This window comes from Suricata suricatta, chromosome 6 (genome assembly GCF_006229205.1).
Source record: "Suricata suricatta isolate VVHF042 chromosome 6, meerkat_22Aug2017_6uvM2_HiC, whole genome shotgun sequence".
Taxonomy (NCBI): domain Eukaryota; kingdom Metazoa; phylum Chordata; class Mammalia; order Carnivora; family Herpestidae; genus Suricata; species Suricata suricatta.
In genome coordinates this window covers 49,625,828-49,642,865 of record NC_043705.1, presented here as the reverse complement: position 1 = coordinate 49,642,865, position 17,038 = coordinate 49,625,828, and the positions used below count along the sequence as shown (strand labels likewise).

At 42.0% G+C, this 17,038-nt stretch overlaps 1 protein-coding gene across 1 annotated transcript in view; it reads right to left on the bottom strand.

Annotated features, from left to right (window-relative positions):
• Window positions 1-17,038, bottom strand: part of MCCC2 (methylcrotonoyl-CoA carboxylase 2) — a 59,814-nt gene that overhangs the window by 13,095 nt on the left and 29,681 nt on the right. Inside the window, exons 7-11 of the mRNA XM_029942406.1 lie at window positions 10,586-10,699; window positions 6,871-6,935; window positions 3,703-3,802; window positions 3,500-3,595; window positions 1,982-2,054 (exon numbers count right to left, since the gene is read on the bottom strand). Of these exons, the coding sequence (XP_029798266.1) occupies window positions 1,982-2,054; window positions 3,500-3,595; window positions 3,703-3,802; window positions 6,871-6,935; window positions 10,586-10,699 (448 nt within the window). The remainder of the gene's footprint in view (window positions 1-1,981; window positions 2,055-3,499; window positions 3,596-3,702; window positions 3,803-6,870; window positions 6,936-10,585; window positions 10,700-17,038) is intronic.

Below are 17,038 nucleotides of genomic sequence, written 5' to 3'. Positions count from 1 at the left end.
TTGCCTAGGTTTTCTTGGTCTTTCACCTAACACCCCAGCCAAAGGCCTATGCTGCATTTTGTAAATGGCAATGCCACTTACAGAGACAGTGCAAAGGGGTGACCTTCCCCCAAAGGTCTAGCAGTCCACTCTGAGTGCCCCACCCCACAAAAGCAGCTAGGAGCCTGCACATCCCTCCGCAGTGTGGCGCCGCCCCTAAGGTATACTGCCCTGTGTGAGCTATTTCGACCTTCAACCCACCCTGAGCCCGGCTTGGGATCTCCAGGCACAGGATCTGCTAAGTAGGGCATATAACCCACGATATTAGGGCCATGGATGAAGTGCCTTCACCAGCTTCCTTTGGGCCAAACAGGAAAGCAAAAGGTCCAAGAAACTAGGGCATGCCTAAGGCAAGTGCTGAGGCAGGAGGGAACTCATAAGAGCTGCCAGGGACATCTGATCCTCAGAAAAACCTGTTCTTCCTCCCCCCAATACTTCCTGCTGTCACCACCTTCCGTTCATTCCCCTCTTCTTCTCACTTCTCACTTCCTCTTCCCTTTCCCCAATCTTATCTGAATTCCAGACAGAGGAACTACATATATCCTCAGTAGTCTAGGGGACAAAGGTATCTCAGGTCTTTCAGGAAGAAAGGGGCAAACTGGTAAAAACAGATGACAAGAAACAGAGAACCAGGACAGTCCATCCATCTTCAGAAAAGAAGCAGAAACACCTCCGACTTGTTTCAAACCGCTGCACAGTGAGGGTTACAGCCGGAACTATTTGGCCACAAATCCTGTCTATATATCAAACAAAAACCTCTTAATCACTTAAACACCTCAATACAAAAACATCAATCCCACTCCCAGTGTGAACCCTGTTATTGTTCATAAATCACACCAGGAGAAAGTGTTGTGCTTTATCCGTAAGCCTCCACAGAGATTCGCAACTTGGATTTTTGCAGTTATTTTTTTTTTCACTAGGATATGTTGTCTTCAAATTACTTACTACTTTTCTGGCTTTCATAAGACCAAACAAAATGCAGAGAATTCTTTTTGCCATCCGTCCAAGATTGATTATTATGGGTCTAGCATCTATGTTTCAAATACTTTTCTTCCAAAGCCTACAAACTTAACACTTGAGATGAATGAATGAACTTTTATACACAGACTTACTTGTTTTTTCAGACTTGGTTTTCTGTCCTGTATTCTCACTCTAGGATGTGCATGATTCAATGTTAGACCCACAGAGAGGCTATGAGAAGGCCCTTCTAGGAAGGACATCACATAAAACCTCCTAATTGAATTAGAGGCTAAAGAACCAAGGAAACAGTACAGAAAATTTCAAAATAATTACAAATTATCTAAACAAAAGAACTGCAAATATTCCCACTAATTTTACTGCGATATCAGGTTTTTATACAGTGGATTCTACCAAGTCACAGACAAGGTCCTCTACCACAGCATCCAGCCATCATCACTGTAAACTCTCTGGATCTATGAAGCTGTTCAGCTACCAGTGATCTAAATAACTGCTCTAAATAACAAAGCTCATGCCAAGTACATCAACACGTTGAGATAAAAGATCACTTATTTTCAAACTAATAGAAAATGTTCAGGGGCACCTGGCTGGCTCAGTCCGTAGAGCATGTGACTCATGATCTCCACATAGTGAGATCAAGCCCCACGATGGGTGGGATGGGAGATTGCTTAAAAATAAGATCTTTAAGGGGGCGCCTGGGTGGCTCAGTCAGTTAAGCATCTGACTTTGGCTCAGGTCATGATCTCACGTTTGGTTCAAGGGTTTCAGCCCCATGTTGGGTTATAAGCTGACAGCTCAGAGCCTGGAGCCTGCTTCAATTTTGTCTCCCTCTCTCTGCCCCTCCCCCACTTGCACTCTGTCTCCCTCTTTATCTCAAAAATAAACACTAAAAAATTTTTTAAATAAAATCTTTAAAAAAAAGAAAAGAGAAAATGTTCGTATTTTCAATTCTTGGCCTTTATACCTGTAACTAACGTCTCTCCATATAAGGCTTTGAACTCATTGAATCTGCTTCCATCCACGATTCTAGCAATGACCTAAGAAGAAAAATAAGAGTATCCCTGAGATATTATATTACAAAAGAATTTTTGCATTAAAGTCAGTCAGAAGGAAAACAAACTCATGGTTAAGTTATTACTTCCACAGAATTTCACCCCACCCAGCTAGTCTTCTCACTAGAATCTAACTTTATATGCATGGTTGGTACCCTGAAGTCATTCTGGGCCCCGGCTCTATGCTGCCCACTTTGAGTGACAGCACCGTGTTACACAGTAGAGAAGCAGAGACCGTAAGGGCTGCATGCTCGACTCAGAGCTTCAGAAGCTGCTCAAAGCTATCAGCGGAGAGTCGGGGATTCGACCACAAAGCATGGTATTGGGCTCAGAATCAGGAGACTTGGGCTCCAAACTAAGGGATAACACAGGACTTGTGTGTCCTGGAGGGAGTCTCAGCTCTCACCCCTGCAAAGGTGAGACAAAGTCGTGAGGATGCGTTGAACCTAAGAAAATAAAAACAGTGCTGAGAGGAAGACCGAGCCCTGTCTCCCGGCTCTACAGCTGAGAAACCAGAGTCACAGGCTGGCTACCTCAAGTCCTCTGAGCCTCACTTTTCTCATCTGGTTTAAAGAAAAACAAAAAGATAAGGGGAACCCTCTTACACCGTTGGTGGGAATGCAAACTGGTGCAGCCACTCTGGAGAACAGTATGGAGGTTCCTCAAAAAAAGTTAAGTAAAACTACCCTACTAGGTATTTATTCAAAGGATACAAAAACACTGATTTGAGGGGCACGAGCACCCCGATGTTGATAGCAGTATTATTAACAATAGCCTTGATATGCAGAGAGCCCAAATGTCCAACAACCGCTAAATGGACATGGGCGAGGGGAAAACTAACAAATATTAAGACACGGAATCTGATAGTAAGATAATTTCCTAATTAAAAAAAAGATAATTCTCTAATTTAAAAAATATTCTATCAGTGAACAAAAGACTAAATGCTATATGCAAGCACTAAAAATGGTCCACCTAGACCAAAGACCATGTCGAATCTGTAACCATAGCAACATCTTCAACTGTAATCAAAAATCTAATCTCTGCTAATGTCACATTGATCTAAAATGGTATGTTTTTTTTTCCTTTCAACAACTTACTGATATTGCATCCATTTCCCAAAATAAGAGCACTAAAAAAAAATAGCTGAAAAGTATGAAGTTGCCTACATCATTCGAAGGTCTACAGGGGTAGTGAGTCCTATTTTTGAACAAAGCAAGCTTCATCACTGTGCGATGAAAACCTTTCAACCATTAAGAGGTCTTTAATCCGCTTCTCTTCTTCTAGTAAGAGATCTTTCCCTTATTTGTCACTCCCTACTGAGATCTAGAATAGGCTCTAAGGCACCAACCTATCTGAACACATTCAGCCTTAAAAATGGATATAAAGAGATTGACCGCATGGGTTACGGCTCACAGTTCCACTCCACACACCTCGCGGATATCAAAGTTCCTCTTGAGGTTAGCACCAACTATTCCATACAATTCATCAGCAGGAAACAAAGGATCTTCAGAAGGCTCAATGGACACCTGCAGAAATATAAAACATCCACATTAACCTGTTTAAAGACAGTATTCAGGGTAACATAAGTCAGAATGCTTTTCAAGAAAATAAAAAAAGAACATAACCAACTCACATCCAATTTCTTCTGATAATTTAGATTCCTCACAATCTTCCTAGTTATGTGAAGGGCATGAGTATCATCCAAAGCGTAGTAGTCGGATACTCCAGACTTTCTACAGAGTAAAGCACACTAAAATAATCAGAACAGGGAAAAGGAAAATAAATATCTTAAACCCCAAATATCTTCTCTCACTTAAGGATGACATCATTTTACTTCCAAAACACTTTAATAAATGTCACCTAATTTGATTCTCACAATGACCGTGACAGAATGGTACTATCCTTATTCCACAAACAGGAAAAACTGAGGTATACTTAAATTAAGTACCTTGCCCTAGGACCAGCAGTAGCTGTGAATTCTGGAACCTACACCCCAACTTGGCGTACTGCCTACAGCGTTTATGGGCACCAATTTCTTTGAAATAGTCAAAAAATTTTTACATTAATGCTTGTCCAATGCTATCTTCACTCCTTCTCCTCATTAAGCATCCACAAACAGTGGTAGCCCACCCCGCCTATACTGCACCCACCTGCTCCTCTCTCCTGGCGGAAGCACCCACGCCACCATCTGCGTGCAATGGCCCGTGCGATCAGACAGGACCGCAGCGAGTCCACTCGCACATGTGTGCTCACCATACAGAAACTAGTGCTCCATTCCACGCATGCAGAACACACAGCTTAGGCATCCTAAGCTCAACACCATCCCTTAATCACTCCTCCTGTCGCCTCCAGTCGAAGAGCTGGAAGCAAACTAGCATATTCATTCTGTAACTGCTTTTTGGCTCTTTGGTTTATTTCTCTTATCTACGCAATGAAATTATTAATCCTGAGGGCAGAGATCAGGCCCAAAATTCTTCTGTGTTACTCACAACACTGAGTGCCATCAACCTACCCACAGTAAGCGCTCTGTGAGAAGAGCAATGAAGGGAAAACTGAGTCAGATGTAGCTCCCTTCCCCAACTTTTCTAAAGGTGCAGTGGGGTTATATGACAGGAAAGTAGAAATGCTAGACCGGTCTTCTTTCTCCTACCTACTAGACTGCTCCCGTAGCCTCCTGCCTCCCTGGATTGAAAGTCTGGCAGCACAAAGAGGGGTTCATGCACCTGCCAAGCCAGGGAGCTTGAAGATGAGGTCCACCTGCCATTTATATCTGGCTTCTCTAGGGTATGGTCCTGGGCCCTCTTCTTTTCTTTATCACCCACCTCAAGGTGAGCTAGCTCAACTACTCTCATGGGTTTAAATTCTACTTCTATGTTGACGACGCCCAATTGAAGATCTCCAGCACTGATTTGGGCTGCAGACTGTTATCAATTAACTGCCTGCTCAAGCCAGCATCCCTACTTGGATATCTCAAGTGCCTCTAAGTTATCAGGTCCAAAAGGAACATCCGAACCCCCTACCCCATCCCCAGATCTCCTCCTCCTCCTCCTCGCATCTTTCCAGTCTCAGGAATGAAACCATTTCAAGTCATCGCCTATGTCATCGCACTTTCCCTAAACTTCTTATATGACATCCATCAGCAAGTCGCTCAATTCTGTCTCTAAAAGGAAGCTCAAACCTGGTCACTCCCCCTACGTGCGCTACCACCATAACCACCAGCCCCTCTTCCCTATGCGACAATAAAACCCCCCAACTGGTCCCTCAGGTAGACTCCTGCCAACTCTCTAAACATTCTCTGTTTAGCAGCCGGGGAGAGTTTCTCTAACGAAATATTTGATAATAGTCTCTCTCTCCTTAAAACTCTTCAATGGTTTCCTAAGTTCTCTTTTAAAAAAAAGTCCAAATTCTTCAATGACCAGTTATAATAAACAACAATAAAAGCAGTCACAGTTAACCATTAAGGGTACTTATTTAAAATATATTTTCAAGCAATTTCTATGTATCATCTCACTTAATCCTCACGGAACTCTAGGAGGTAGACGGTCTTCTGACCCTTGAGCTCTAACTGGAAATGACTGGACCAGTGACATGGTGGAGCCAGCTCACGACTGACTCAGAGGAGCCAAATGTGTGCACCTCTTCCTGATGCCACACTCAGTGGTGTCCTCTCAGGACCTTGCAATCAGCCTTGATGAGATAATTTGTACCAGAGGCATTGCCAGATGCCACAAAGCAGGGTTTCTGTCCTCCCCAGAGACCCAGCTGTCATGCACCTACTGCTATGAAGAGTTTAGCTAAGCTACCTCAGGGTGGTGGATGGCTGCCTCAGCATCTACTTCGTTTGGCTGAGTGGCCTGCAGGAACCTTAAACCCGCTCCAGCACGCTCAAGCGAACACAGACGCTGGACAGCAGCCCCAGACCACAAGCAGGTGTAAGTTCTGATGTGACTTCCCCAGCGACCCTCATGATCAACATTGTCCCCTGCCTCCCAGCTCCTTCCCACATGCCTTACGTGCTCCTTAAAGAAGATCCATATGGAACTGAACAAAGCCCCCATCTTTGGGTTTGATTGGACTAAATTAGCCCGAGCCTGGGAACCCCAAAGTGCTCCAACCACAGACCCTAAGAGAAACATTTGCTAGGGTTCTGCCCGTCTGTACTCTGCCAGCAGCTCCCCGCATGGCCCCTCGAGGCATGCCGTGCACTTCTTGCAGGTTCTCTGAGTCATACACTTGTCCATTTCAATTTCTCTCATGGTCTGTTGTTGAATCGCAGCTCACCAATGAGTACCCTGTGTTCCACTTAACAAATATTAATTTCACGTAGTCACAATGCCTGCAAGGCACTGGGTTAGGTCCACCTCCTCTACGCTCTCCCTATACTTCTTTGTAGGCCTTATCACATGTACACATCTATATGACTGTTTGGTAACTCCTTATCACCCACCTGCCTGACTAGAATGTTAACGAGCTCTCTGAGGTCAAAGACAATGTCTACCTCATTATCTTGACTACTTATAACAGTGTCTGGCACATAACCAGTGCTTGATGGATGTTTGTTAAAGAAATGAGAAACCTGTCTCTGCAGTCGTTCTAGGGTATAACAAAAAAACTGATGTTGTGTTTAGAAATGTAACTGTATAGTTCAAAGAACTGAATGCTAAAACAGCAGCTCGAGAACCAATGGACTGTGGTTAGATCTGGCAAGTTTAACTCTAAGAAAAAAATATTTACACCTTCTCTTAAAATGGTCAAACAGGCAACAGTGAATCCTGGGAAGAAACAATAGCCCCCGTTTCACCTGCAGTGCAGATCGGCCCCTCCAAGATCCTCAGCTGAGACCTCTTCTCCAGTTGCAGCTTTAACCTACAGCAGGGATAAAAGTCGGTGGTGAGTTCTGTCCACTGGAGAAACACCAATGGGTATCTAACGCGCACGTCTTCTAACCTGACTATAGCTACCACTCTTCCACAGAGCTAAAGACTTTGTTTTTTTATGCCAGCCACCTAGCAAACCAACATAAAATGATCTCTGGTCTACAGATGAAAAATCTGAACCCAGAGTCACAGAGAATTTCTCCCACAGCCCCTGAGCCAGTGACAGAACCTGAGTTGAATCGAGGTACTGTGGCCAGAAAGCCCACTCTCCTGCTTCTAACCTACGCATGTTAAAGCATTTGTGTCTGTGCATATGCTGTTCCCTCCGTCGGAGTTCCCTGCTCCCTGTCACGCACCTGAGGAATCCCTCCTCATCCTGTAGGCCCCAGCTGCTCTGTGTGACTTTGCCTGACCTGCCCAGGCCTTTTCATCATTAATGACTCTCCACCGTGATAAGAGAACAATGCTTGCTCATCTGTGGTCGAAGAATACTCCATATTCACCAACAACAGGGCACCTGTCAGACCATATGTCAGTAATCTGTACATGCCTCTACTGTCTCCTCTATACTGTGAATTCCTGGATGACAGGAACTGTGATTGCACTTGTCTCTGAATGCTCAATAAATTTAATGAACTAATGCCATTTTTGGCCTATCCTGAAAAATTCCAGTAACTATCCTAAACTCTTCAAGGTACATACAATACCTTTAAGATGGCCCCAAAAAAGTCTCTAAGAGTACCCATATCTAAAATTCAGCAGAATATGACCAAAATGAAAGAAACCTCAAGTGATAAATTATGAATGACTTAATTATAGCCTGAGAAATTCTAACAGAAAAAAAAGAGAAAAATTATTTATAGTGCTAAACACCAACCTGATCCCTTAGTAATTGCTTATTGATTCCTATCTGTTTGAGTTGACTGATTTTTCTTCAAATAAAAAAAGTTTTTATTAGAATAATAAACATTTATCTAAATTGCAGCATAGCAAGGACTTACTCACTTCCTCAAAAACTCTGTCTTGGGGGACCTGAGTGGCTTGGTCACTTAAGCGTCCGACTCTTGGTTTCAGCTCAGGTCATGATCTCACAGTTCGTGGGATCAGGCCCTGTGCTGGGCTCTGCACTGACTGATAGCTTGGGATACTTTCTCTCCCTCTCTCTCTCTCTGCCTCTCCCCACTCATGCTCCCATGCGTGCTCTCTCTCTCTCCCTCTCTCTCCCCCAAAATAAATAAATAAACATTTAAAAAAAGCTCTGTCTTAAATAAAATATTATTGCACAGGGGAAAATTAAAATTTTCACCTCTAATTATCCCACCCACAGGACTAAATTCTTGGTTCTCTTCTTCCCAAAATATTCAGTGTAAAATAGCATTCAGCCCAGACAATAACTAATTATAAGAGGTGTCTGGATATTTAAAGTTGTAAAAAAGAAGTAACAACCAATATGCTTTTTTTATTTCCAGGGCTCTGACTAATATCACCTGATAAAATAAGGATTCGTCACTGGTTAATATTTACTGAACACCCACAACATGTTTGGTACTGTGACAGGTGCAAAGATGATAAAAATCAAAAACAGATCATTCTACTAAATACCAAGTTCAGAAGACAGAAGAACAAAAAGATCCTTCAAAAACTTATTATTATGCATTTTTCCAGCCACTTTAAGTGACTAAAAGCTATAGCAACTCAAGTCCACATTATGCACAAAATCTTTTTCAGTTTTCAGGAAAACAAGTGTCAAAATTTAGAACCCTCAAGCAGATGAGGCTGCTGCTTTCAGTGGGAGACTACAGAACAGAGTGGAGCTAAGAGAACTGCTGACTTCGGCTGCCTCATTGTTCCTGGCTGAGGCACAAGGCGATTCTGAATCCACTGACCGGAGGGCACTCCAGCCGCACATTAGACAAAGCCCCCTTCTGAAAACAGCTGGTGTTCTTCCAGTATCCTCATGCTGCCTGCACTTCCACCTTTACTTGTTCTTTAAGGAAAAAAACATACGAGCTACTGAAAGCTTGTACCCTTCACTAGACAAAGGTACATTTTTTTTTAATTTTTAAATGGTTTTTAATTTACTTTTGACAGAGAAAGAGCATGAGCAGGGGAGGGTCAGAGAGAGAGGGAGACACAGAATCTGAAGCGGGCTCCAAGCTCTGAGCTAGCTGTCAGCACAGAGCCCGACATGGGGCTCAAACCCACAAACGATCATGACATGAGCTGAAGCCAGACGCTTAATCAACTGAGCTACCTAGACGCCCCTACAAGCACTGTTTTTGACCTTGGGTTCCAAGTGTTTGATACCCATTTAGAGTCCTTATTCGGCTTGTTGAGTTACCATGTGACCTAACAATGGTACTCACAGATATATAACCATTATAAAGAAAAACATATCCATACAAAAACCTGGATGTGGGGGCGCCTGGGTGGCTCAGTCAGTTAAGTGTCTGACTCTTGATGTCAGTTCACGTCATGATCTCATGGTTCCTGGGTTGGAGCCCCACAGTGGGCTCCACGCTGACAGCACAGAGCTGCTTGGGATTCTCTCTCTCTCTCTCTCTCTCTCTCTTTCTCTGTCCCTCCTCTGTTTAATGTGTGTGTGTGCTCCCTCTCTCTCTCTCAAATAAGTAAATAAACTTAAAAAAAACCTGATGTGAATGTGCATGGCAGCATTATTCATAATATGCAAAAAGGAAACAACCCAAAGGACTGTCAGCTGATAAATGGATAAACAAAATGCACCTATCCGTACAATGAAATATTATTCAGCAATAAAAAGAAAAGATTTCTCAAAAAATTAAACACAAAATTATCAATGCTCCAGCAATTCCACTTCTGAGCATATTCCCAAAAGAAATGAAAGTATGACGCTCAAACACTTATGTTCGTATACTCATGTTCACATTAGTATTATTCACAACATTCTCAAGTGGAAGCAACCCAAAAGTCCACTGATGAATGACTGAATAAACAAAATGGGGGGCGCCTGGGTGGCTCAGTCAGTTAAGCGTCCGGCTTTGGCTCAGGTCATGATCTCACGGTTCATGGGTTTGAGCCCCGCATTGGGCTCCGTGCTGACAGATAGCTCAAAGCCTGGAGCCTGCTTCAGATTCTGTGTCTCCTTCTTTCTCTGACCCTCCCCTGCTCACACTGTCTCTCTGTCTCTCAAAAATAAAAAAAAAATTTTTAATTTAAAAAAATGAATAAACAAAATAGTATATACATCCAATGGAATATAATTCAGTCTTAAAAAGGAAGTTCTGACATATGCAACAACATAGTGAATCTTGAGGACATTATCCTAAGTAAAATATGACAATCACAAAAGGATAAATATTGTATGATTCTGCCTGTACAAGAAACCTACAGTAGTCAAACCCATAGAAAAAGTAGAACTGGAGTAGCCAGGGGCAGTGGACATTGGGGAGAATAGGGAGTTAAAATCTGGGTACAGATTTTCAGTTGGAGCAGATGAGATAGTGCTGGAGGTAGATGGTGGGGATGGTTACACAAAAAAGTGAATACACTTAATGCCACAGAACTGTGCCTTTAAAATGGTTAGAATGGTAAACTTCATATTATGTATATTTTACTTCAATCAATCAATCAATCAATCAATCAAAGCTATGTTCTTACCAACGGGGGTCCTCCCAAGAAAATGGTACCCTGCTTGCGTACAATGACGTTTTCATCAGCCATTGCAGGCACATAAGCTCCACCTGCTGTACAGGAGCCCATGACCACTGCTATCTGGAATTCAAGCAGACAGGAAGCCCATGAGGTACGGCTCAAACAGTTACTTATAGTCTCTGGACCTATAGTCTCATAAATGTTGCAGAACCAGGAGATATTACTAGCTGGCCCCTGTATTTCACTTTTAAAATGGTCTGAAAGTTTGGAATAGTTTCTTAACTACTTCTATCAAAGTGTTTTGAAGGGTTTTGATCACATTTTTTACAAAACTTATAGACAGTCTCCCTGTGAGAGAGAAGACTGGCCATTTAGAACATTATCCTGATCAACTAATTGAAAGGAGAAACTCCACAAGCCACCCAAAGAAACGCATAATAAGTCTTCTCAACAACTACCACTTACCTCCCAGGAATACTGACATAACTCTCCAAGTGAGTTAATACTTCGTGTTACCCTGAATATGGTACATTCTAAATAAACTTTTGGTATAACTAATAACATTTAGTATACCAAATAACATTTGGTAAAACTAGTGTTAGCATCACAATTGAAAATCTTGTTCAAAAGAAAGTCAATTGTGTGGAACCTGGGTGATGTGTATGTAAGTATTTGCAGCATTGTTTTCTCTTCGTTTATGGGTGTTTACAATTTTCCATAATAAAGTTTTAAAAAAAAACTCTGGCTTAGAGATTAATAAGACACAAAGACTAATAAATATGGATTTGGCTGATTATGCCTAAGTAAGAATAAATAATACCAGAGAAAAGTTTTTAAGTGTGTAATGGCTTATTTTCTTAAATTACCATCTGAAAGCAGTTTTTGCCACTAATGCCAATATCCATTCCATCAGTTTTCTTACAGTCATACAAATACTTATTGTGAAAGGACAATGTTACACGAGTATCAATCCAAAGATGCAAGGCAGCACAAGTTAACATTTTTTTCCATCTAAATGGCAGTCACAAAAAGCATTTTCCCCTATTTCACGTAAGTTATTAAAAATGGCTACAACACTGCATTGCCAACATAAGAGTTTATCACGCATTGTGTTTGCTTATTAATCACCCAGAAGTTTATTTTCAAAGTATCTGTGGCTAGAAAAGTTCTTGCACAAAGAAAAGAGCATCGGAAACATTCACTGTGACAGTGTTCATGACAGTGAAGATAGCAAATAACCAACACATCCATTAATTTTGAACAAATAAACAAACTGTCAATAAGGAAGTTCTTTAAAAATCTGAGGAGAAAAAAAAACAAATGAAAGTTAACACTTCGTAAATCCATGGGGAGGGTACATGAGTGTTCCATCCTGTTACTGTACTATTCTCTGTTCTTTCTGCATTTCTGAAATATTGATGGGCTTTTTCTTTAAGGTTCTATCAGGAGTAAAGGATATGATTTCACCTTATCAGCCTCTTCTCTGTACAAGAACAGCAGATACAGTTCAAACTATTTCAGTACCAAAAAAATAAAAGTCAAGGAAGTAAAGAACAGTCACAGTGAAGTAAAAATCTAAAGAGGGACAAATTTCAAAAGACCTGAAGAACCAAACAGGCATAGCAGGGTTCCAGGAAAAAAAACTCAAAGTAAAAGGAAGGAACAGCAACCGTCAGCAAATATTCAGAGACTAAGGACGGGAGGTGGAGCAGGTGGTGAACAAGGAAAGAAGAATCTGTTTGTCAAGGCAGTATGACAAAATGAGGGAAATGAGGCTAAATGCCAACATGTCATCTTAGGGGGAGAAAAGACCTACCCATTTAGTAGAAGAGTTTTACAAGTGAATCACTAACAGATTATTAGTGCATCTATGCTAAGGAATTTTACCACATTCCTAAGGGCATTTCAGGTGCGTTTTTTCCAAAAGCACTTCCAAAGCCAAGGAAATCAACAATCCAATAATCTGACAAGAACTGATAATGGTGCCAACGATCCGTAACTCTTGGAATCCACGACCTATATAATCTCATCCTCTCAGTGTGTGGTGGATCTGGTAACATGCTTCTAATACACAGATTATATCAAGTGTCACTCTTCTGATCAAGTTATGAGAAACTGTGTCTTCCATCTTGCTGGCTGCTGTTTGCTCTAATGCAGCCAGCTCACATGTGATGCCCACTCGGGAAGGAACCTAGAGATGCTTCTGGCCAAGAACCTGCAGGGAACTGAGCGAGACCCACAGAGAACGGAAGTATGCCAACAACTACGTGAGCGAGCAGGGGCAGATCCTTCCTAGTGTGGCCTGGAGAGAGGACTGCAGCCATGTGAGACCCAGGGCGAGGTAGGGGATCCAGCTCGGCTACGCTCAGACTCCTGCCCCATAGCAACAGTTGCGAGGCAAAAAATGGTGCTTTAACTACAAGTTTCAGGGTAATTTGTTCTGCAGCAATAGATAACTAATACAGAGATCAAAAACCTTGGTAACTACAACTGAAACACATCTGAAGCCTTGGGATGGTCTTTGTTTAGAAGTACTTTGCTGTTAGGTGCCTGGGTGGCGCAGTCGGTAAAGCATGCGACTTCAGCTCAGGTTACGATCTCACAGTCCATGAGGTCCATGGAGTCCTGTGTCGGGCTCCGTGCTGACAGCTCAGAGACTGGAGCCTGATTCAGATTCTGTGTCTCTCTGTCTCTCCCCACCTCCCCCACTCATGCTCTGTGTCTGCCTCTCAAACATTAATAAACATAAAAAAAAACAGAAAATACTTCAAAAAAGAAAAAGAAGTACTTTGTTGTGGATGCCCTTCAGCATATCTATCTGTAAGCCATTCGCCTATTGCAGAGATGGGAGACAGACCATAAACAGAATGCTGTACCATCCCAGAGAGTAAGGAAAAACCAAAGACACAGGTAAATCTTGAAAACATTATGCTAAATGAAAGAAACCACTTATTATATCCCTTTCAAATGAAATGGATAATAGGCAAATCCATACAGAAAGATGAATGGTTGCCAGGGGCTGGAGAGACTGGATAGAATTGGGGAATGACTGTTAATGGATATGGCATTTCCTTGTGTAGAAATGAAAATGTTCTAAAATTGCCTCAACTTGGGGAATAGAGTGAAAACCACTGAGCTGTACATATTAAATGGATGAATTGTATGATATGTGAATAAGATCTTAATAAAACTATTATAAACTTAAAAAAACAAGAGCTGGAATTATTAATTATATAAGAATCAAAATTCTCAAATTTTTCATCAATAAGGAACAGGATAGAGGCGCCTGGGTGGCTTAGTCGGTTACTGTACAACTCTTGGTTTTGGTTCAGGACATGATCTCATGGTTCGTGGGTTCGAGCCCCATGTTGGGCTCTGTGCTGACAGTGTGGAGCCTGCTTGAGATTCTCTCTCTCTCCCACTTTTTCTCTCTGCTCCTCCCCTGCTCACATACTCTCTTTCTCTTTTGAAGTAAATAAACATTAAAATTTTTTCAAAAAACAAAACAAAGAAAACAGGCAAAGCTAGTCACAAATATCTCACAGACACTAAACTTAGTATCTCTAAAGCAAATTCTGATCATAGAAAAATTAAATGAAAGATCCTGGATTAGAGAAGTCACCACTGTCACAGAATGTCCTCTTCTCATCATTTAATTCTAAGCCACGCACTTACTCGCAAAACAGGTGAATATCCACCAAGAAGAGCCCCACCACTGCATCTGCTCATTCTTTTCACAAAGCACAGGAACACCAGGGCCAAAGAGCGCCATTGGCTTTCCCTGTCCCAAAGCATTTGTATGTGGCACAACAAGACCTCACACTGAACCATGCTGGACAAATGATATGGAACCCCATGAGGTGGGCTTCCTGCAAAGTGGACAAGTCAAGAGGTCCCTCCTACAGGGTAAGGAGTTCCATGGGGACTCAAGAATTGAATCAAGAGCAAGAAAGCAGCAAGAAGTCTACGAAGGATATGTAACTGACTGTAACACTATCCGCCATCACTGCCTCAGAAGGCACAAACAGAAATTTTGAGAAAAAAGAAATGAGATACAGGGCACCAGGGTGGCTTAGTGAGTTAAGCGTCTGACTCTTGATCTCAGCTCAGGTCTTGATCTCAGGAATGTGAGTTCAAGCCCTATGTTGGGCTCTGCGCTGGGCATGAAGCCTACTTAAAAAAATAAAAAACAGAGCACCTGGGTGGCTCATGGTAAAACGTCCAACTCTTGATTTTGACCCAGGTCATGATCTCACGGTTCATGAGTTCAAGCCCCACAATGGGGTCTGCACTGGAGGCATAGAGCCTATTTGGGATTCTCTCTCTCTCTCCCTCTCTCTCTGCCCTCCCCCACTTGCATTTTCTCTCTCTTTCATTCCCCCCCAAAATAAATAAACTTAAAAAAATAAAAACTAAGTAAGTAAAATAAAATAAAAATAAAAAATTCTTTTAAAAAAGGAAATGAGATTCTACAAAACAGAGGTAAGAGTGTGCAAAAACTTCAGACAAAATTTCATTACCCTCCAGGTCTTGCCTAAACAAATAGAGACTGGTTCTCTTTGCACCACAACCAAATTACATATTGCAGATCAGCAGCCTGCCCTGCAGAAGGGGTCTCCTAGAGAGAGTCAAGAGGTTTTATAGTTAATTCAGAAAAGGTGTGTGAACTCTAGACCTCTATCCTTCCACTGAGAAATTGTAGAAGTCTATCCAGTTCAAAGGTACATGGTGATAAATGTAATATAATTTAGAGAGGGAAAAGTCTCAGCTGCTTGATGGAAAAGCCATTAAAAATATAATGTTTTTAAATCTCTCAGCTCACTTCTTTTACAATTCCAAATAAATGTGGAAAGCAAATACTGCCTGTATCACGTTGTTCGCTTCAACTACCTACAGAGCCCCCATTAAAAAAAATTAAAGCCATAGGGCACCTAGGTGGCTCAGTCGGTTAAGCATCCAACTTTGGCTCAGGTCATGATCTCACGGTTCGTGAGTTCAAGCCCCACGTGGGGCTCTGTGCTGACAGCTCAGAGCCTGGAGCCTGCTTTGAATTTTGTGTCTCCCTCTCTTTCTCTCTCTCTCTCTGCCCCTCCCCAGCTTATGCTCTGTCTCTCTGTCTCAAAAATAAATAAAACATTAAAAAAAATTTTTTAAGCCACAAAATTCACACATCAGTTCAATAGCTGTCCAAAATTTAAGGACATTATCAATTATTCTGACTGATCACACCACTGGTTCTAGAGTATTCATGCTTATCTGTGCTAAAAAGACAGGCTGAAATGTGCACAGAAAATAAAAAAGTCCACCTTACCCAGAATATCCTGCTTTGTCCTTTTATCTGCCTCAAAGTAGTCAGCATGATTTCGTTCCTCCACCAGGCCCTCTTTGACTTCTTGGACAGGGTGAAATGCATTTTTGAAATAATGGGCAGCTCTTGGGGCACCTGGGTGGCTCAGTCAGTTAAGCACCTGAGTTTAGCTCAAGTCATGATATCATGGCTCATGGGTTCAAGCCCCACATCAGGCTCTATACTGACAGCTCAGAGCCTAGAGTCTGCTTCGGGTTCTGTATCTCCCTCTCTCTTCACCCTACCCCACTTGTGTGTACTCTCTCTCCCTCTCTCAAAAATAAACATTAAAAAAATCTAAAAAATAAAAAATAATGGGCAGCTCTTTCTGCCCAGGGGTCTTATCCATGAGCTTTAATAAAACCACCTTTTCTAAATGGAAAAAAAAAGATACACAGTGCCTATCCCCTATCCTAAGTCCCTCAAAACAATTACCATAATCTGAAGCAAATAAAAAAGAAAATAAATTTCAAAAATAACGAGTTAAGCCAAGAGGGTGAAAGTGGGAGCAGGGAAGGAAAAAAGGAAGCAGAAACATCTGAAATAATTTTAAGACATCTCCAAAAGAAGAACAAACAGGCAGGGACGCTAAAGAAACATGAGGGAAAGGCCTAAGGAGATGCACCTCACATGGCTAAGTGAATAATGCCTCTTTCAGAAGAAATACACTGTCAGTCACAGTGGAAACACTTTGTTCCTGGTGCACAAAAGGATTACAGTCAAACAGAACCAGGTAATGGCAGCAGGGCAAAGATCTAGCTAGACCAGACCACCACTAATTTTAAAATTATTTTTAAACAGAGAGAGATTGCACGTGCACAGGGGAGAGAGGCAGAAGGAGAGAGAGGAAGTCTTAAGTAGGCTACATGCTTACTGTGGAGCCCAACGCAGGGCTTGACCCCACGACCCTGGGATCATGACATGAGCCAAAATCAAGAGTCAGATGCTCAACTCACTGAGCCACCCAGGCGCCCTGTCTACTAATTTAAAAATTAATGGTGATGTAAGACCTAAAGGAAACAAAGATCCCACCTCTGAAGAGAATTATAAGCCTCACCATTCAAAAGCCAGCAACAGGGAGTCATGATCCAGAAAATAACAGAAGCACGTTT